The following is a 20176-nucleotide window of genomic DNA, read 5'->3' on the forward strand; positions in this document are numbered from 1 at the left end:
ACTCTCCTACCCGCTCCATGCAGACGAATTACAAGCAATGCAACCCAAACGATCTCCTGTGATGCCAAAATGACTTGATCCGAAAGGCATTGATGCAGACAATATCTCAAAGGGGTACCATGCGTCCGTTACAACTGCAAAATTACACAGTCCTGAAACTCCCACACAAGGAAACCTTGCACCTTCGTGGGCCAGAAATGCTGCATCCTCGGAAGACTGAATGAACATGAAGATTTGTGGAAAGTGGATGAGGAGGATGATGATGAGCAGGGTTTGATTGTCGAGGATGGGGCTGATGAGGAGCGTTCCAGCTCGACGAGCAGCCACCCAAATCCTGAGGTGTATTACGGTCGAATGTTCTGAGTCTTTCCGTCAAGCTCACTCGCGAGATCGTTCGAAACTATTGGGGTCTATGTGTCATCACTTCTTTCATGAATACAAGAGTCCATAGGCGAAGATTCCGAATTGCGCCAGACTTTTGAAGTTGTCGTGAATTGAGTTGGATTAGGTTTTAGTTCTAGCTTCAGGCGGCGGCATCAAATCATGTCGACTCAGACGGTCTTCTCTGATCACCGACGGGAGGCTCCAGATTGCCGGAGTGCGACGTATTACCGCGTCCCATGAAAGATCCGAACACCGAATCGAGGCCGCTGTAATCCGGCGTCAACACGTCGGACAGGCTCATGTCTGGCGCAAAGCCGAGATTTTGCATGAACTGCGGCTGTCGATCCAAGCGCTCCGGCCCCTCGAGCGTGGCGAGCTCATCGAATAGCGCGTCGAGGTCGTTTGGGCTCGTGGCGGTAAAGCGCTCCATGCTGGATGGCTGGTCGTTGGTGAGGCTGGCTGCAGGCTGCTTGTCCGGCGGAGCGAGGGACTGGATTGTGTTGCGGCGCGTTGGGAAGCCCGTCTGCTGCTGGACGTTGCCGAGGACTTGAGTGTACTCGGGGCTCATGAGGTCGACGGCGTTGTTCTTCAAAGTGAACGACTGCGGACTGTACGATGCGGATATGGAAGACTGGTTCTGCGAGGCGGGCGAGGGGTAGGGAAAGGCATGCGATGTTGATGAAATTGCGCTCAAGGTTGAGTCGTTTGCAGCCTGAGCTTGGGTGTTGTTGCCTCTAGGGTTTGTTCGTGGCTTCTCGTAACTTCGCCATAGACTTCTGTAGTTGGTCAAGAGCGAGGTCCACTTGCTTCTAATCTCCGGTGGAAGTGCCTCGAAAGCGCCGCTCCGTCCAGCCAAGCTGATCATGGGACTGAAGATGGGGAGCATCGCCGGCGTGCCGAATGCGTTGGCATATCTGAGCAAGGTCTCGACAACTGCTTCGACCGGTACTGCTGTGGGAACGGCAAAGGCCATGCTAGCCAAAAGGTAAATGAGGCGGAGACCAAAAAGAGTGGGAGTGGGAGCCGGAAGCTGTTGGTTCGTGTAGACAGCTTTCAGAGATGGAGGTATGCTGGAAATCCACTGTTGCAGGTGCATTGATGCGGCGTGGCCATCCAGTGAGCCCCTGAGGACGTCGTTGATGACAGTCAAAATCCTGACAATGTTGTTGAATGTGCTGATTGTGTGGACAGGACTACGATTGTATTGAGCTGGATTCGAGGTGCTTGGTTTGAAGTCAGGGCAGCCCACCCATGGATGCCATTCTTCCAGGCCATCTTCAGCAAGAAGGCCTACGCGAGTGACATGCTCTCTCTTCAGAATTGGCTCTCGGCCCAAGTGCGCCGATACGATTGTGTCAAGCGCGAAACATGCCAGAAAGACGTGCTTCTCCCGAGGATTCCGCTCTTCTGAGAATGGGAAATTGTCCGCCCGTTGAGTGCTGTTGTGCAGGCCGAGGAGCATTCCGATGCGAATAGCATATCCAATCTGTAACCAAGCTGCTCGTGACCGGTCTGCTCCAATGTTGACCAGCGCAAGTAGCAAAAGTGCTTTGACGTGGCCTATTTCATGAGACCCTTGCTCGGTGGGAATCAAGTCTCGTGCTGCGTTGTAAATGTCGTTGGGTTGTAACTGGGAGTTGTCGTTTGTCGGTTCCGGATTTGAGTTGTTCGAAGTGGCAGCGCATTCCTGGACTGAAGCTATTGCAAGAATCGCCCAAAGTTCAGCGTGGTCGCCCGTCCCCATTCCTTTCGAGCTCAATTCGAGCCCCTCCTCCGGATAGGAATAAGATATCTTGAGTATGTCGTGCTTTTCGGCGATAGGAAACCAGCTGTGGGTGTATGCGAAATAAACATCAAAGAGTCTCCATAAGTTGGATGGTAACCTGAGTTTGGTGGGATTGGTGAGTGAAAATGAGGACCTAATCTCAAACCCCTGATACTTGCTCGGGGACCCCAAATGCGAAGCAGCATCACCAAAGTTTTTTGGGGCCGCCGGGTTCAAAGAAAGGCTCTGCGTTGCTCCGTTCGGCGACTGAACAGAATTGTCGGCTGCAAAGTCGTCGTCATCTGGCTTTTCGTCGTCTGGCGATGTCGGCGAAAGCGGTCTATCTGTGTCCGGGGCCACGTCTGTGCCAGACAAGACTTTGTCGATGTTCTTGCAAAAGCTGCTTCTTCTCCATTTTCTATGCAGCTTATTGGAGCTGTCACTGTCTTTGCCGAGGAGGAGGGCGCGCCCATCGGACTGGTTGAGGAAGGATACCAGAGAATCTTCGGCTTTTGGATTGTTCGAAAAGGTCCAGGCCAGGGCTAGCTCCAGTGTTCGTATGTATCCGGGTTGGATGCCCCTTTTCTTGGGATTCGCCGTGTAGGAGCAGTTGCGGTTTGAAGATGCGCAAGTAAAACAAATGGGCTGGATGCCATCGCACTTTTCGCGAGCAGCTCGACACTGGTCGCAGGCTCTTGATACGCGCTGGCGTTTTGCGGGAGCTGGGTTTTCTTGCCTGGCTTGTGCATCCGTGGGTCCAGTGGCATTGGTGCCTTTCCTTTTCCCTCTTTCCACGCCGTCAGTGCCTGCCATGGTGCACCTGTGATACTAATGACAGGCGCCAAGAACATGCGGTTGCAATTGCGGGTGTTTGCTGTGGTATGGCCTTCTACCCAGCTTTTCAGAAGTGGGCGGCTGGCAGAATGTTGGATGCTGGTGGACTGGGTCAGCAAGATTTGCCTGGGCTCAATTGGAGATACGCGGCTTGCCATTGGTTGAGGAGAGTGGGCATCACGGGGATGGTGGAGAGTCGGGGTCAGCTTGGCTGTGGTGATTCCATCATGCGGGGTGAAGAGTGGAGACCTGGGGAAGCCGACGCTGCTTGGACGGGCCGTTGTGCGCCACGGCCACCCCCGGCGGCTATTGTCTTTTCCACCCACTCAGCTCCCCTCAGCTCTCCATCTCGCGCCTGGCCTTCCCTTTTCTGCTCTGCATACCTTACCTTTCTGACAGGCCTTGCGTCTGTGCCATCGCCAACCCTGATGCTCCATACGAAGTCTTGCTTTGCCGAATGCCCCGTCTTGCTCCCCAGGTGACCACAGCTGCGACCGACAGACTGGGCGCCTTTTGTTACGCCAGACTGGAAATGAGGCCGTAGACCATGCGGATTTCTCTTCCGACGACCTCGCGCACAAGTTTCCGACTCAAACTGCTTCCTCACCATGGACGCCATCGGCACTGGCGCCAAGCGGCTGCATTCAACAACATTGAGCAACGAGCCCACCAAAAAGAAGTGCCTCGGACTGCAGCACCACCACTCGCCAGTGTACCAACGGACCCCTCATAAGTCTGGTCAGGATGAAGACGATGTCGAGGAACATAGCCAAGAACAGCCCCGCCAAGTGCCCAGCAGCAGACCTCCAAGCACTCCACCAGAGGCTCTCAAGGAGCAGACGTCGACGCCGCCAGCAACTTGTTTCTCTCTAGATGCCTCAATCGTTCTTGTCGGTTTCCGGGGAACAGGAAAATCTACTCTCGCAGTCATCGCCTCCCGTGCGTATCAGAGACGAGTCATTGACGTCGACCAAACCTTTCACGATGCAACCGGAGAAAGTGGCTCTAGCTACAGAAAAAGACATGGCGCCTCCCAGCATGGCCTGCTATATCTGCAAATTATGACGTCTCTGTTCGAAGCCTACGACAAAGAGAGCATCCTCGTCTGTAGCATGAGCTCGATGGAACAAAATGTTCAGAAATACTTGCAGCAATACGCGACGACCCACCCCGTCATCCACGTCGTCAGAGATTCGCAGAGCATTCAAGAATACCTGTCAATCTCGGACAATGCGAGATTCCAAAACATTCTCCGTGCTGCAGAGGAAGTCATGAGGTCCTGCTCCAGTTTTGAGTTCTACAACGCACCTTCCCAACTGCCACCCCTTCCACACCACGGTGACTTCCACGCGGAACCACCAAGAGCCGTCGCAACCTCCCATTCTGCTCGATCCTCTCTTCCACCATTTCTGGCGCTCAAGAACGTGGAAACGCATTTTTTGAAATTTCTTTCGCTGATCACCCCTGGAGCTACATCACATCACATGGATCACCCCCTCTCCAGCGTCCCCGTCCACCTACGGCCATGGACATACGCTGCCTCTGTCCGACTTTCAGCATTTGAGGATATCCTGGATTTGGATGCCCTGACCGTAGGCGCTGATGCCGTGGAGATCGTTGTGGACGAGAATTATCGGGAATGCCACGACCCCAAAAACATACAACGCCTCAACGACTTCGTAAAACCTGTTGTGAAAGCGTTTTCGCGCATCCGGAAGAGCAGCAATCCTCTCCCCATACTCTTTCATGTCGATCCAGCCATCCTCACACACGACGCGATATGTTATTTCGGGTTCGCTACCAGTACTACGAGAGGTTGCCCCGAATATATCACCTTCGATATTGGACAGACAAGTATGCTGAGGGGCGGTATGAAACACCTCAAAAAACTCAGTGCAACCAAAAAGAAGACAAAAATCATTGGGCATGTTGGTGCGCACGACATGGAAGGAAGGCCATGGAATGACGAGAGTCTGGTCGAAGCTTACAAACGGGCTCAGGACGTTGGATGCGATCTGGTGCGGTTCACGAAAAAGGGTGAATCCTTGGATGATACCTTCGCCATCCATGAGTTTACTCGTAGACTCGAATGCCTACCTGGTCCCAAGCTGCCGGTTATTGCATATGCGACCCATGAACGCGGACGGACCTCTGCATGTTTCAATCGAATTCTCACCGCAGTCACAGTATCTGCGGACCAGACAAATCAGTCCAGGGCTGGTTTCTCTGTCATAACCGCCAAATCCGCTACTCAAGCGCTTTACAGCAGTTTTGTACTCGACCCTTTACGATTCTTCATCATTGGAGCCAGCGCCAACTACAGTTTGTCACCTGCCATGCACAATGCGGCGTACAGCGCCTTGGGACTGCCTCATCATTATGACATCCATCAGATTCCGGAACTGGAAGGCGTTGGAATCGTCATCAAGGACGAATGTTTTGGAGGCTCGAGCATTAGCCAGCCGTTCAAAGTCGAAATCATGGACCACTTGGACGATCTGAGCCAGCATGCGCGAGCCATTGGCGCAGTCAACACGGTCCTTCCAGTGCGCCGGCTCAGCAAGGATGGAAAATTCCCGGACGTCGTCGAATTGTTCGCCGAACGCAGCGTGGCGGGGCCAGTCAAAAAGCTCTATGGCGAGAACACTGACTGGATCGGCATCACTGCCTGCATCAGCAATGGCCTCTCTCCTGCCAACGCCGTCGGACCTTCAACGACAGCCTTGATCATCGGTGCAGGCGGCATGGCAAGAGCTGCCGTCTATGCGCTCATCCACATGGGCGTGCGAAAAATTGGCATTTACAACCGGACGCAGGCCAACGCCGGGCGCCTCGTCGACCACTTCGTCGAGAAGTCCAAAGATGGCACGCCTCCTTGCACATTCTTCTTGCTCCGGTCTGTCGACCAACCCTGGCCATCGCACCACAGCCAGCCCACCATCGTCGTCTCATGCATTCCGACGCACGCCGTGGGCGACTCTCCGGCGCCTTACTTTACGCTGCCGCAGCAGTGGATGGGGTCCAAGACGGGCGGTGTCGTGCTCGAACTAGGCTACAAGACGCTCAACACGCCGCTGCTGCAACAGATACGCGCCTCAAGACGCCACAACTGGGTTGCCATGGATGGTCTGGACCTCCTTCCCGAACAGGGGTTCGCTCAATTTGAGCTATTCACTGGCAGGAGGGCACCGCGCAGACTGATGCGTTACGAGGTATTGAACTGCTACATGCAGAGGATGAGCGAGAACGATGAGGCATTCGATTTGGTCAAAAGGCGCTTGTTGGAGCTCGAATCACGGTGAAGCGTTTGCGAAGTCAGTCTTTGGCAAGTTTTGGAGTTTGCATTCCTAGGAGGCGAGGCGTGTGCTTCATCATTCCAATGAAATCGGAAGTTTGTCAAAACCATCCTTGGATGCGCCTGGAAGCTCCTCAACTGTGTCCCTGGGGTCAAACGATGCTGGTTATTTCTACCCTGGACACGGTCGGATGCTGCAAAATCCTCGGAGACGCCTCGTCACTGTACCGAGTATTTGGAACGGAAAGAGGACCCAGTCTCCTTTGCCGAAAATTGAACGAGGGCGAGTAGATGCTTGTGTTGAAGACTTCTCCTACTCCTCCTTCTTCACCTTCTGCTGTACTCATTCTTATCAGAGCCCTCCGACGGTGCCCCATGAATATAGCCTGAAGTGACCTAATCGTGAGTTAGCCCTGCCTTTTTTTTTGTTTTTTTTTACGTGCCACTTGTATCCCGTGCTTTTTCGGTTGTTGGAGGCCGAGAGGGGCGACAGAAGGCGACTCGCTTGGTTACTGTCCACCAGCGCCAATTTATCAACCTGGACAATTCCACGCCACAGAACCAGCGAAGGTAAGGTCCACATGAGTCCGTTGTGTGAACAAGGAGCACGGCGGAAGCCGCTGGTAGAGTCGCAAAGCTAGCAAGGACTTGAGGGGAGTTAGCTTGACACGCTAGCCAGATGAGGCATGCTGGATATCTTGTTGTCAGTGGGACGTTTTGCTTCCTTGCTAGCGGTCGATGTGCCTGTGCTCATTGGAGCCAAAGATGACGAAGAGAGTCTTTAAGCAATTAGCCCCGCGGACATGCTGCAGTTCCCCGCATTCGAGTCAATTGGTATAGCATGTTTTGTTTTGCCCACGGCTCCACTGGAGTTTTGTTGAAAACCTTGGGCAGCTGAAGCGCAAAGAATCGGTGACACGAAAAAGAAATGCCAAACGAATTCTTCCGCAGAGCCTGCCGCCGAAACGCCCTTGGTCTTGATCTCAAACACCAATGAGCGAATACGAGGGGGGGGGACACGGCTGGTTGAGTTCACATAAACTTTCCCAACGCAGAGGAAAGTTCGCAGTGTTCCTGAATGCATCCGCACCCGCCTGCCGCCTTGGCTGTGGGGATCGTGACCAATCAAGCGGCCACTTATTCAACCGGAGAGACAACCAAGCTCTGGTTGCTAAAGCGAGCAAATGCCGGCGTGCTGTTCTCCGGATGCGAAAGCGCACTGTTTCAAGTCATGATGACGCCTTGGAGCGGCAGCGGTGGCAGGAGACAGCGGAGGAGAGGGCGACTGGCAAACGAGGCCTGGGCCGTCGGCCGTGGGTCTTTTGGGAATGCTCGCGGAACCATGTTTGGAGACCGGTCGTGCGACCTCGGCAGAATTCCGTCGAAGTGCAAGGTTTGTCTCCACGGCGAAGGTTCCACGTCAAAGACGGCAGTCGATTGCCTCTTCGAACGGATGACGAGAGCATGCCGTGAGGTGTACATATAATATAGCACAAGTATTTGAAGGAAAGAGACACGGCGATGCGAAACACGCACGACAAGTGTTGGCAACGACGTCATCCCGTCAGAACAACGAGCCGCGTCGCGGACCAGCGGCGGCGGAAGCGTCTTGGCGGACCAAATGCTGGTGCAAGCGCGCTAAGCCGTGGCGTTGAGGATGGACTGGCGACTCTGGCGCTCCTGCCGCGACGCAGCCTTGTGTCCGAGAGGAGACAGGGCGGAGGATTTTGTTTGACAAGCCAGGACGGCGTTGGTGGTGTGCAAGGCACCTGGAGGCAAGTCTTAGCTCCGGACTTGGCGGAAGCTTCGCTGCCATGCCTTTCTTTTTGTAGTTATGTATGTTGAGCGATTTTGAGGGGGGTCCTGGTGCTAATGCAGACGCAAGCTGTGGCGTGATTGGACAAGGTCAAGCATGGCCATTCCAGCCGTCGGCTTCCTGAGCTGAGCGAATAAAGGACAGAGGGCGGAAAAGAATTGGTTGACGCAAGTGGTCAGCGGCGATGAAACATGTTATACACGTTGCAAGAAATGGGCGTTTCCTCGACGATGCAGAGTGGTATCCTGGTAGGCACATCAGCTCAGGCACGCCGACCGGCCAGCCAGCGGATCCGACGGACGGAGAAGAGTGGAGGTGACGATCCACCTAGTGATGACGTGCAGATGGGAGCGGTAGTGGTTGTTTTGGTTGGAGCAGAGTGCGCAGGACGAGTGATGGACAAGCTGCATCCCCGCACCGCACATGTGTGTGGTCGGAAGTCGGATGGACGAGTGCCGACATGGGGTTGGAGTTGGCCTGGGGCGATGCAAATAAAATGGGAGCGAGCAGAGAATGGCTGTGCAGCAGAGTACGAGAGGCGCTGCTCGTGCTGACGACCACCTAGTGCACCCAGTTGCGCCGGTGACGTGCCCATATCCGGCAACAGAAGCATCCAATCCATTTCAGTCGTTCCAACCCCCATCTGCCATCGTCTGCCTGAGCCTGGGACTGCGACTGGGACCCTTGCCAAGCCCTCTCTCTCATTTGCCCCCCCCTGTCCTGTCCTGTTGCTTCTTTGACATCCATCCATCCCTTCGACGCGCCATCCTTCAACACCAATTCTCCTGCTCTTCCTACCAGCCTACTCGTACGCATTCCTCCCACCCTCCCTCCTCCCGAGTCCCGACACGCTCGCCGCGGGAACTGGTGGCCGCAATCAAGCTCCTTGGTCCGGGCTTCCCGCACTTGGCTCGCACTCGCACCACTGGCCTCTGACTCGCTCGCATCCCAGTCGCCAGCTCCCTGATCTAGATCCTCGATTGTCCTCTGCCATCCACTGCCGCTGGCTGCTCTTCGTCCTGTTGTACCTCGCTCGCTGCAGCCGGCCTTCCCCTCACCATGGTCCACCTTTCCTCCCGACTCAGCCTCCCCAACCGCCTTAAGAGCACCGCTTCTCTACACTCGTCGTCTGCTACCATCGCTCCTACCGCCCCCACTACGGAACAGCCGCAGCCGCAGACCAGTCGCAGCACCAGCCCCAGACCCGCAATGGCCGGAGACGCCAAGAACTCGAACCTCGTGCTGCGCGTCAAGGTGCTCAAAGGCCACAACCTGGCCGCCAAAGATAAAGGCGGCACTAGCGATCCGGTGAGTGCTGCCTTCGTCAAGGGGGTGGCCCGCGCCTGCGGCCACGCCAGATTGCTGAACCGCCTCGCTGACGGACATAACCGCACAGTATTTGGTCCTCACCCTCGGCGACGCCAAAGAGGCAACTCCCGCAATCACAAAGACCCTCAATCCGGAATGGAATCAGACCTTCGACCTGCCCATCGCGGGCTCCCAGAGCCTGTTGCTTGAGGGCGTGTGCTGGGACAAGGACCGCTTCAGCAAGGACTACATGGGCGAGTTCGGAGTTGCCCTCGAGGACATCTTTGCCGCCGGCTTTGGAGAACAAGAACCCAGATGGTTCGCTCTCGAAAGTAGGAGAAGCGGTCGCAAGAGCAGTCACGTCACTGGTGAGGTGCTGCTGCAGTTCCAGATTCTAGACCTCGCCAATCCTTCCGCCACGCCGGATCAGCTGCAACAGAAGCTGATGGGGACGCTGGGCTTCTCCTCCGACGAAGACGAGGAACTGGAGCGCTTGAGTAGCGGCGAGCTGGACGAGGAGTCCGAGGACGAGTCTGACGAGACTGACGACTCGAAAAAGTCGGACAAGAAGGAGAAGAAGAAGCGGCGCCTACGAATGGCCAAGCTACGGAGAAAGGCAAAGCAGCGCTCCTACGAGTTCAATGGCAACTCGGACATTGCCGGCGTTCTCTTCCTAGAGATTCAGAAGATCACGGATCTACCCCCAGAAAAGAACCGTAGGTTCCGTGGTTCATACGCGATGGGCCATGAACTAACACGAACATAGTGACCCGAACCGGATTTGACATGGACCCTTTTGTCGTCACTTCGCTGGGGAAGCGAACGTACCGAACTCGCGCAATCCGCCATAACTTGAACCCCGTTTTCGACGAAAAGCTGGTCTTCCAGGTCATGAAGCACGAGACCAAATTCTCTCTCAATTTCCAAGTCGTGGACAAGGATAAGCTGTCCAACCACGACTACGTTGGTGCGGCGAATTTTCCACTGGAGAACTGCACTTTGGTCGCTCCCGAAGCCGATGCGGCCACTGGTCTGTACAAACTGCCGGAGCCCCAGGAAGCTGGCTCAGCTGTGGCGCAAGTGCAAGATGGACCTCGAAAGTCCCGATTCCGATTACCATTGTCTAGATCATCTTCAGCCGCAAGTTTGCAGCGTGCGGCTAAACCGCCGCTGAAAAAGGAAAGCTCCTTCACATCATTATCATCAAGTCTCAACGGTTCCGAAGTCAGGCCTACTGCGGATGCGGCGACCAGCACTCCATCTGGAAGCACTCCAAACCGAAGTCAAAGGGACATCCCTGCAATTAATGTTGACCCGTCGCCGGCGCAGGGAGGGCCTGCGCAAGACGACGACGGCTTCCGGCTCTACACGATACCCCTGGAACTGAAGAAGAGTGACCGTTGGGAGGGAAAGCATTCTCCACAACTTTACATTAAGGCCAAGTACATGCCGTACCGGGCGTTGAGGCAGCAATTTTGGCGCGCCATGCTTAAGCATTATGACGCGGACGACAGTGGCCGAATCGACAAGATTGAGCTCAGCACGATGCTGGACACGTTGGGCTCTACTCTGCACGACGCTACGATTGACAGTTTCTTTGAGCGGTTCGCCCAGGAGAACAACGGAGAGTACGAATTGACCTTTGACCAGGCAGTCATTTGCCTCGAGGATCAGATCCAACAGACCCAGGAGCGCGCGGCAAGAGTACGGGGCCAATTGACTCCAACGCTTTCGTCTTCTATCGGCCAACAATCTGACCCGCCAACGCCGTCAATGTCGTCTAGTTCCGGAACTCCGCTCAACAATTTGTCCCACACTTCTGTGATCCCGACCATAGAGCAAGAGCATATGGGCGAAGAAGGCGAAGAGGGTTATTTCTTGGACAAGGACGATCTCGCCGACGACAAGGGCGAGGAGCACGTGGTGGAGATTCGAGAATGTCCCATTTGTCACCAGCCGCGCCTGAACAAGAGGACAGAGGCTGATATTATCACCCATGTCGCTACTTGCGCCAGTCAGGACTGGAGACAGGTGAACAACATCGTCATGGCCGGCTTCGTCACTTCCAGCCAAGCACAGCGCAAGTGGTACTCCAAGGTCATCACCAAGGTCTCCTACGGTGGCTACAAGCTGGGTGCCAACTCAGCGAACATTCTTGTCCAGGATCGCATTACTGGTCAGATAAATGAGGAGCGTATGAGCGTTTATGTACGACTTGGCATTCGATTGCTCTACAAGGGCCTGAAGAGGGGAGAGATGGAGGGCAAAAAAGGTAGGATTCACAAGACCTCCGAACGATTACATGCTAATTTTCCACAGCACGAAAGCTTCTCAAGTCTCTGAGTATCAAACAAGGCAAAAAGTACGACGATCCTGCTTCTGCAGCCGAAATTCCCGGCTTTATCGCTTTCCATCAACTGGATATGTCAGAAGTCTTGAAGCCCATCGAGGAGTTCAAGACTTTCAACGAGTTCTTCTACCGCGCTCTGAAACCGGAAGCACGACCTTGCTCTGCTCCTGACGACCCGCAAATCATCACATCGCCCGCAGACTGCCGGAGCGTAGTATTCAACGAGATGAAGCGCGCGCAGGAAGTATGGGTCAAGGGTCGTGGCTTCACCATTGAACGCCTGCTCGGCAAGGCTTACCCAGAGGACGTGTCTCGGTTCGAGGGTGGTGCTCTTGGAATCTTCCGACTGGCGCCCCAAGACTACCATAGGTTCCATATACCGGTTGATGGCGTCATGGGCGAACCCAAGACAATTGAGGGAGAGTACTACACAGTCAACCCTATGGCCATCCGTTCAGCTCTCGACGTATACGGTGAGAACGTGAGAGTATGCGTCCCCATCGATTCTGTCTGTCATGGAAGAGTCATGGTCATTTGCGTTGGCGCCATGATGGTTGGCAGCACCGTCATTACCCGCGAGGCTGGGGAGCACGTTTCAAGGGCAGAGGAGCTGGGTTACTTCAAATTTGGAGGCAGCACGATCCTCCTCCTCTTCGAGCCAGGTGTGATGCAGTGGGATGATGATCTTGCCGAAAACTCAAATGGCGCGCTCGAGACGCTGGTAAGTCTTGCCACTCAATCTTAGTTTCGACCCTTCTGACATGTATAGATTCGCGTCGGCATGTCAATAGGTCACAGCATTGGACGTGCCCCATACACGCCAGACATGCGTAAGAGTAACCCAACCGTGGACGAAAAGCAGGACGCAAAGCGCCGCATTGAAGGCAACTTGGCGCCGCAAATGGACCTGCCGTTGGGCCCCAGCCTCAAATAGATAGGGGAGTCTCAAGCCATGGATGCATAATGATGATACGAATGCTTGTGCCTTGAGCGAGCGATTGGAAGATTTGATCGAGCGAGATTCACCCTGTACGGGAACTAGACTACACATACTAGCTGAGAGACATATTGCTTGGGGAGCAGGAGCTCAGAATGATGAGCCGCTCCATGTACAAATTTCAACATTGCATTGTGCCGTGGATGTGTGAATGTTCGTGGATGTATAAATGTCCCTGGAAGCGGAGGAGCGGGGATGCCACTTTCGGAATGGTCACGTGCTTGTTGTTTTGATTTTCCGCTTCTTGGCGGGGTGCGCATGCAAGCCGGTCAACACCAAAGCACCGACACCGACTTCCCTCACAGCGCATATCGCGTTCGGACCACGCCCAACCGCCCAACAACCTCTATCCATTAGCCGCGGGCTCGCAATCATTATCTCCAACGCGTCCCTTTTCCCCACGACGCCTGAGGACCTTTCCGAATCCCGCAACGCGCGTCAAGGATAGCTCCAGCGCGCGCATCGAGCCCAGGAGCACCACATTAGTCCAACACCAGGACAACATCGAAGCGGTGCATCGAACACCGCGTGTCGGTCTTTGGCTTTCCCAACCGCGACGACCACGGAGCCTACCCGCGCTGCGGCGAGCAGCCTTTGCTCGCATACCGACCTTGCCATCGACGCAATCGCCCTCCGCCCCCTCCGCCCGAGCGCGCAATAGATCCCTCGGAGCGACGCGCCGCGTCCATGACTGCCTTGGTCGTGCGCTCGCCCTTGCAGTCCTTGAGCATGACGTCGACCCAGCGCGCATCGGGGAGACGGCGCAGCGCGCGCCTCGCTTTCCAGGATGACGAACCGGTGGTGGTGGCCCCTGTGAAGAGGGCAAAGACTGGGCCGAGTGGGGGTGCAAAATTGAATGAATCGGAGGAGGTGAATGGGGTTAATGGAGTGGGGAATAAGGTGGAGAGCAAGGGAAAAGCTGGTGCGGCACGAGGAAGGGCGGCAAAGAGTGGTGAGTCGAATATTCCATCACGGAGAATTCCTTGTGGGAAGAGTGCTCTGGGAAACTGGCGATAGCTCGCTTGGATTTGGGTGCGGAATACATTTACTGACGATCGCGAGCAGCGTCGTATGAAGAGGAAGACGATGGCTTCACTTTTTCAAGAGGACGTTCATGGAAAACGGCGAAGAAACCAACAACCGCGCCTGTTCGAGAAGAGCCCGAACCCGAACCTGCACCACCGAAAGCCACCAACGCTGCAAAACCCGCCCCGGCCAAGCCCGCCCCAAGCGAGCCCGCAAAGAAGTCGAAGACCACAAAAAAGTCACTGGCCGCGATTGCACCTGCTGTAGCGGACGAGATTGAGCCAGGTCCGAAGAGGCGGAGGTCGGCAAGGCTGTCCGGTGATAACGTCGCTCCAAATCAACCCCACCCTGTCGCAACGCCAGCTGCCGAAAAGCCCAAGAGGACCCGCAAGAGCGCCGTTGAGAAGGGGGCGCAAACACCCAAAAGCCGTACGGAGGACGAAGAGGGCTTAGCTCTTGTGGGCGAAAACGGCGCGCAACCCCAATCGGACCAGCCCAGCCGTGAGGGTACGAAAATTGCGCTTCCGTTCGCCGACACACCCATTATAAAACGGAACAAGGAGCTGCGGAAAGGTGGAGGTTCGGGGCACCGGCGGAGTAGCACCGGTCTACGCGGTAGGCGGGCCAGCTCTCTAATTGACAGCGGCACTTCAAACGGTAAGCATCCTTTGCTCCAGGAGAGCCGAAAGTTGGATTTTGTAACTCAGGATGCTAACGATGATCCAGCTGTCCCGCACGCCGAGGTGGCCACGGAGGAGTTTTACAAGCTCATCGAAGACAGCCTGCCTGAACCTCGACGAATGAAGCAATTGCTGGTATGGTGCGGAACAAGAGCTTTACCAGAAAAGCCGAGCGGCGATGTACAGGATTCGAGCGCCATCATGGCAGGTAAGTGGCTTGGCGGGCTCTGTGCGGCTCAGCGGAGCGGGCCGCGGAGGCTAACTCGGAGTCGCAGCACGTGCAATACAACAAGAGCTCCTCAATGATTTTGCCAGCAAGTCGGAAATGTCGAATTGGTTTGATCGCGAGGACGTCGAGCCAACTGCCATTGTCAAGAAGCCAAACCCACGGAACGAAGACAATGCTAAGAGGCTGGAAGAACTCGAGGCAGAGGTCAAGCGGTAAGTTGAGAAGTGACAACGACTGGGCGGCATGGATGCTGATTGGGGTAACAGATTGCAAGAAGAAAAGAAGTCTTGGGAAAAGCTTCTCAAGAAACCAGAAGCACTATCATCGCGAGATACGGAGACGTTGCCAGACGCGCCGCCTTCAGATCTTGCGCCGGGCAACAGCCTCGAGATCAACCCATCTTTGCTCGATCCAGAGCAAGCAAGCATACTTCAGCAACTCAAAGATCTCAGCCTGAACCTGAATCTCTCCGCCGACGCCGCATTATCCTCGAAACCCGCCGCCTCAGCACCAGAACCTTCCACCTCCAAACCAGAATCACCAGACGAGCCTCCCGAAACAGCACCACCCACTGCTGCCGACCCAGCCCAACCATCGACCTCCTCGCAAGACCCATCATCAGCCTCGACTGCGCCGCAACCTACCACCTCGACAACCCCTGCGCCCTCCACACAACAACAATCTGACATCCATACCCGCCTGCGCACCATCGCTGTCTCCCTTCCTGCACAAGCCGACCTCTTCGCCGACGGCGTCCACAAGCTCGCCCAGTACCGTGCCGCTGCCGACCGCGTCGCCGACGCCGTCCTCGCGTCCGCTGCGCAACGTCTCGAACAGCGCGACCGCGAGGCCCGGGAGCGCGCTGGCACGGCGGCCGTTGGAGGACTTGACGTTCTCAGGGGTTTGGCTGGTGTGCTCAGTGGAGGCACGGGCAATGGTCATGGGGACGGTGAAGGGGCTAGCGAGAAGAGATGAGAAGAGGTGACAAGAATGAGACGTGTTTGTTTGACCCTGTCGAGCTCTTGCTCTCTGAGGCTCTGAGGCATCTGGGGTGTGCTCCGTTCAGCTGGCGCGGCTTTCGTGCACCCGACAAACCTCTAGGGAAAGACGACTTGTGATGAGACAGGAGCAACAAGAAGCCCTCCCCGCATCGCATCGCATCGCAGCATTCATTGATGCAGCCCTGAGCCATGTTGCTACGTTGGTAGAAGAGTCGGCCGCAGCTTCCCTCCCCCGACAGACATCTGCATACCTTATGCACGCATGTAAAAGAGTTTTTTCTTCTTGTACAGAACGGCATAGTCCTAGTCGGACAGAGAGAGCAGAGCAGAGCAGGACGACAGTGCCTCGAAATGGCATGGCACGGCATGAGGTGAGAAAGGAGGACAGACGTACGGACGGACGGTCACAGACAGAAAGACAGAAGCCGGGCAGACCAGAATGCCAAATGGAATGAATCAAGGCTGGACAGCGAGCGGGTCCGACGAAGCCTTTTGCAAGCAAGCAGGCACGCATCAACATGCAAGTGACTTGAAATGTTCTTTATTTGGGTGAGTTTTGTCATTACATGATGGTCATCACCCTCTGGCCATCGCAACCACACCGGGCGCGCATATGCATGGCCTGAACGCCTTCCTGCCTCCCCTTTTCTACTCTGTTCAGCCGCCGATGGTAACCTCTGCAGATATACGCAGGCGACTCCGATGGTGGAAAGCGGCCTTTGTCCTGCGAGGATGGATGGGGAGAGGCGCTATGGAGCGTCTATAGGTGGCCGAATGGGTGCCATGCGTGAGGTGTTGGCTTGCTCATTACGCTCCTTATTTCCCTTCGTGCTTCTTCCCAATGCTTTTTTCTCCCGCTTGTCTTTCATCCTGCTGATTCCAAACACGATTTATACACAGCAAGCGCGCATGCATGCGTGCGTGCCCTCCCTGTTCTTCCTCTGCCTGTTTTATCCTCTGTGGGCCAATCTCGCCACTGTTCCCGACTGTCTTTTGCGACCCTGATGCTCCTTCAAGATCAATCGTTATGACCGCACGCATCTCATTTCTTGCCCTTTTTCTTCCTCTTACCACCGCCACCGCCACCTTGCGACGGCTTCGCCTCGACTTTGGCGTCCGGATTCGGTGTGCTCGTGCCAGTGCCCTGCTCAGCGGGGGCATCGAGCATGGGAACATCTGCCAGAGCAAAGAAACCACGCGTCAGCTTCCTATCTGATCAAACAACCGTGACGCGAAACCAAATCAAATACACCACCAACAACCACACACGTATACACAACGCAGGAGCAACTCACCATCCGGCTTGTCAGGCAACGCGGCCATCGTCCGCGCCAACTTCTCCAAACTGGCAACCAAGCGGCCCACCTCGGCCGCCTTGTTCGTCTTGTACTTGAGACACACGCCGCTGGCCGGGTCGTACGTCTTGATGACGAGGACGGCCTTGGGGCGGTCGGGCTGCGCGGGCTGCTGGCGGCGGTCCTGGACGGCGGCGGCTTCGGTCGCGGCGCTGTCCTTGTCGGCATCATTTGCCGATGTGGATCCCGCTGCTGCCTTTTCGGCTGCCTTGTCGCGCCGCTTGATTTGCTTGCCTTCGTGCCGTTGCAGGATCGAGTACTTGGTTACGATGCGTGCCTGCTGTACTTGGTTAGTCGGTGGGTGGACTCTTCTGGCGACAGTGGAGTGCTGCCGTCCACTGGCGAGCGGGCTTTGCGCGTCGATTCGCCGCTGCCCGGTGCCGTGCGGAAGTGGTGAGGTGATGGTGGTGGTGTTGGTGGAGGTGGTGTTTGCGCACGGTTGTTGGTCGCGCTTTCAGCAGCAGCGCGGATTGCTCGAGCCATTCGGCCGAGCTCTCGAAGAACGGCATCGGTGGATGGGCGTGGATCGTAGACGGGGTGAGGCGGTCGTGGAAACGTTGTTTGGTGGTGGTGACAGCTTAAGTTCCCCGAGCGTGGTTGTGGGTTGGCGTTGGCGTGGAGGGGACCGACCGGCCGGCTGATGGTCCTTCCTTGCGGGGGACCGAGAGCGGCGATTGGTCGGAGATGAGATGTACACCTACTCCATTTTCTCGCTTCCGCCGCCTTCTTGACCTGAACTTCACAACTGTCCTGCAGCGCTGTCTGCATCGGCAATCTTTGTTTCGTGTCTCGTATTTCTGTTCTGGCTACGTTGCATGAGCTGTATCGAAGGCTTTCTGTCGTCTCGTCGCCATCTACACACGAAAACCGAAGTCACAGTGCAGCCTCAAATCATGCCGCTGAGTTTCCTGCCGTCTTCAGCATCAGGATCCCCTGCTTTGCCGCATTGCTTGACCCACCAGTCAAGCATCAAGCCCAGAAGATGAAGAGCGAGGAAATTCTTGAAATCGGTGCCTGCATGCTTTGAGCGAATGACTGAAGTGCAGCATGGTCCTCCGCCTTTTCCATTTTTATTCCCACCTCGTTGCAAACGACCGCGAAAAGCACCATCTGATTCGCTTACTTCTACAAAGCTCTCTGCTTCAACAACCCATCCAAACAGCTCAAGTGCGTTTGAATGGCCTGTCTACACCAAACTTGGCACCGACTGGAGGCGAAAGGGACACGGTCTTCGACCTGTGCTTAGCATCCACCACACTGACACTTCTCCGTTACCTCGCAACAAGTGGATGGTAAATGGCTGCGCCAATGGCTGCGCCAGATCTAGCCAGGACCATGCCGCACTATACCACTACAGGCTGAAGCTTCTCAACAACAAAACAACAGTCCGGCAGTCTGTCAGTCTGCCGCACTCCTGCTGCGCCACTACCGCAGACGCCCTGGCCTCCCAGCCAGTGGCAGAGCGACACTGTCGTTCCTAGCCAAGCGCGTGCTCAGTGGCTGGAAGAGCGCAAAGCGGCTGGCCGGCTGGCTCGCGGACGGGACGGGCAGGCGGGCTGGCACACCCATGAAGACATGCATAAATATAAACGTCGAGTTTAGACTTGCATACACGAAGCATTCGACCGCCGTTTCCCTGCCGTCTTGTCCACCTCGCCTCGGTAGCCTGTTGCAAGCCGACCTCTGCAAGTGAGTACTTTTTGTACACAATCCAAGCCACAGCCGTTTGCGCCCCTCGAGCAGTCTCCTTAGCGGCGACGGGCACGCATTCGCGAAGCGTTCGAGATTGAAAGAAACCAACGCCAGCGCCGGCACCGGCCGACGCGAACGATCTCGCAAACGCGTCGCAGCAGCAAACCTAAGCCGGCGCGTGGTACACCGCGGACTGCCAACTACCTGTCCTACCCTACAAGCTACAGCACTAGCCTCCTTTCAACTCCTGGCCCTCGTCCATTTAGCCCACGCGCCGTCGCAGCAACGTAGGGGATCCATGCCCAAATAACCCGCGACAATTGGATGAGCGCGAGATAAAAGTAAGGAGATCCCCAGTCGGGCCGCGGGGGCGGGGCGCAGAGTTTAAAGCAATCAGGCAAAAGGACGCGCCCGCTGCAGAAAGCGGAGGAAAGGAGAGAAAAGGCAAAAAAATAGAGATGTTGGGGTAAAGTTAGAGTTGAGTTTGTTCGGACGTCATTGCTACGACGTGGCGTGCGCTATCACCTGCGGTTTGCCTATGCTGCAGATGGTATTATTCTCAGTTGGGATGAGGGAGTGAAGGAGATCTCAGCATGGTATTAACCAAATCAACAGCCGAAGTCACCGCTCACAACCCCTGCTGGAGACCCGTAGCGACAAAGATCAAAACACCCCCTCCCTCAGCAGGACTAGTACCACTTTCAACCACATTATCCATCCGCCCGCCCGCCTGCCAACCTACCTACCCACCTAAACAGGCCGACCACCGTAGCAGGCAAAGCAGCCCTCCGTTAGCAACTCACACACCATCTTTCACCATGTACGCATGCAGAGCGGAGCGCCTATGCCGTGCCCACGCATTTCATGTAGGCATGCAGCCATGCAGCCATGCACGCTCTAGAAACCTCGAAGAAGCTGCAACGCTCTCCTTTTCTCTTTGTGCTCGACTAAGTGCCCTGTCTGCCCTATCCCTCCCCCCTCACTTCATGAGAAATTAAATTATCTTTGTCGAACTTATCCACTTGCTTGCCCTATGGATAAAAGCGCTGCAAAATACAATAGCGAAACACTTCTTCCGCTTTATTAGGTACCAGGCAAGCAGATCTTATTACCAAACACACAGATTACCAAGCGAACAAGATCCCCCATGAAGCCAGCCATAACAAAAGCATCAGTCGGCAAACCTGCCCTCCTCTCCCTTCCTCCCCGTCCCCCTCGCCTCCCCCATCGTCTAAAAACACACTACTAACCATCTAGCCCACCAGCACTAAGCTAGAGCGTTGACGACGGCGGCGGCGGCGCTGCTGCATTAGCAGCGGGAACCACTCTAGGTGCGTTCATGCGACACCGAACACACCGGCTGCACTAGCACTTTTTTTTTTTTTTTTTCTCCGTCTCTGTTTTTTCTCATTTTGTGCCTTTCTTTTCTTTGCGCGCGCGTGTT

The 20176-nt window shown here is 55.5% G+C and overlaps 5 protein-coding genes across 5 annotated transcripts; 3 read left to right on the forward strand and 2 right to left on the reverse strand.

Moving 5' to 3' along the window:
- Positions 1-384: 384 nt before the first annotated feature.
- On the reverse strand, positions 385-3205 carry J3D65DRAFT_130753 (fungal-specific transcription factor domain-containing protein). Its single transcript, XM_066793886.1, has 2 exons — positions 3139-3205; positions 385-3082 (listed from the first exon to the last, which is right to left on the reverse strand). Exon 2 carries the CDS (start codon positions 2960-2962, stop codon positions 542-544), a length of 2421 nt encoding a protein of 806 aa, XP_066650700.1. The 5' UTR covers positions 2963-3082; positions 3139-3205; the 3' UTR covers positions 385-541.
- Positions 3206-3591: 386 nt separating this feature from the next.
- On the forward strand, positions 3592-6285 carry J3D65DRAFT_648151 (quinate repressor; the record flags this gene model as incomplete). The annotated part of the gene is made up of 2 exons (XM_066802372.1): positions 3592-3721; positions 3839-6285. 2 exons carry the CDS (start codon positions 3592-3594, stop codon positions 6283-6285), a joined length of 2577 nt encoding a protein of 858 aa, XP_066650701.1.
- Positions 6286-9153: 2868 nt separating this feature from the next.
- On the forward strand, positions 9154-12686 carry J3D65DRAFT_561062 (phosphatidylserine decarboxylase proenzyme; the record flags this gene model as incomplete). Its single annotated transcript, XM_066797500.1, has 5 exons — positions 9154-9402; positions 9491-10118; positions 10169-11674; positions 11722-12473; positions 12522-12686. 5 exons carry the CDS (start codon positions 9154-9156, stop codon positions 12684-12686), a joined length of 3300 nt encoding a protein of 1099 aa, XP_066650702.1.
- A 631-nt stretch (positions 12687-13317) lies between these two features.
- J3D65DRAFT_130840 (kinetochore protein-like protein Mis13) lies at positions 13318-15703 on the forward strand. The gene is made up of 5 exons (XM_066793887.1): positions 13318-13701; positions 13815-14432; positions 14502-14663; positions 14731-14896; positions 14951-15703. Exons 1-5 carry the CDS (start codon positions 13437-13439, stop codon positions 15657-15659), a joined length of 1920 nt encoding a protein of 639 aa, XP_066650703.1. The 5' UTR covers positions 13318-13436; the 3' UTR covers positions 15660-15703.
- Positions 15704-16727: 1024 nt separating this feature from the next.
- J3D65DRAFT_606900 (signal recognition particle 9 kDa protein-domain-containing protein) lies at positions 16728-17808 on the reverse strand (the record flags this gene model as incomplete). Its single annotated transcript, XM_066798467.1, has 3 exons — positions 16728-16897; positions 16981-17317; positions 17380-17808. 3 exons carry the CDS (start codon positions 17806-17808, stop codon positions 16728-16730), a joined length of 936 nt encoding a protein of 311 aa, XP_066650704.1.
- Between the last annotated feature and the right edge of the window lie 2368 nt (positions 17809-20176).

This window comes from Phyllosticta citribraziliensis (assembly GCF_038025025.1).
Source record: "Phyllosticta citribraziliensis strain CPC 17464 chromosome Unknown J3D65scaffold_13, whole genome shotgun sequence".
Taxonomy (NCBI): Eukaryota; Fungi; Ascomycota; class Dothideomycetes; order Botryosphaeriales; family Phyllostictaceae; genus Phyllosticta; species Phyllosticta citribraziliensis.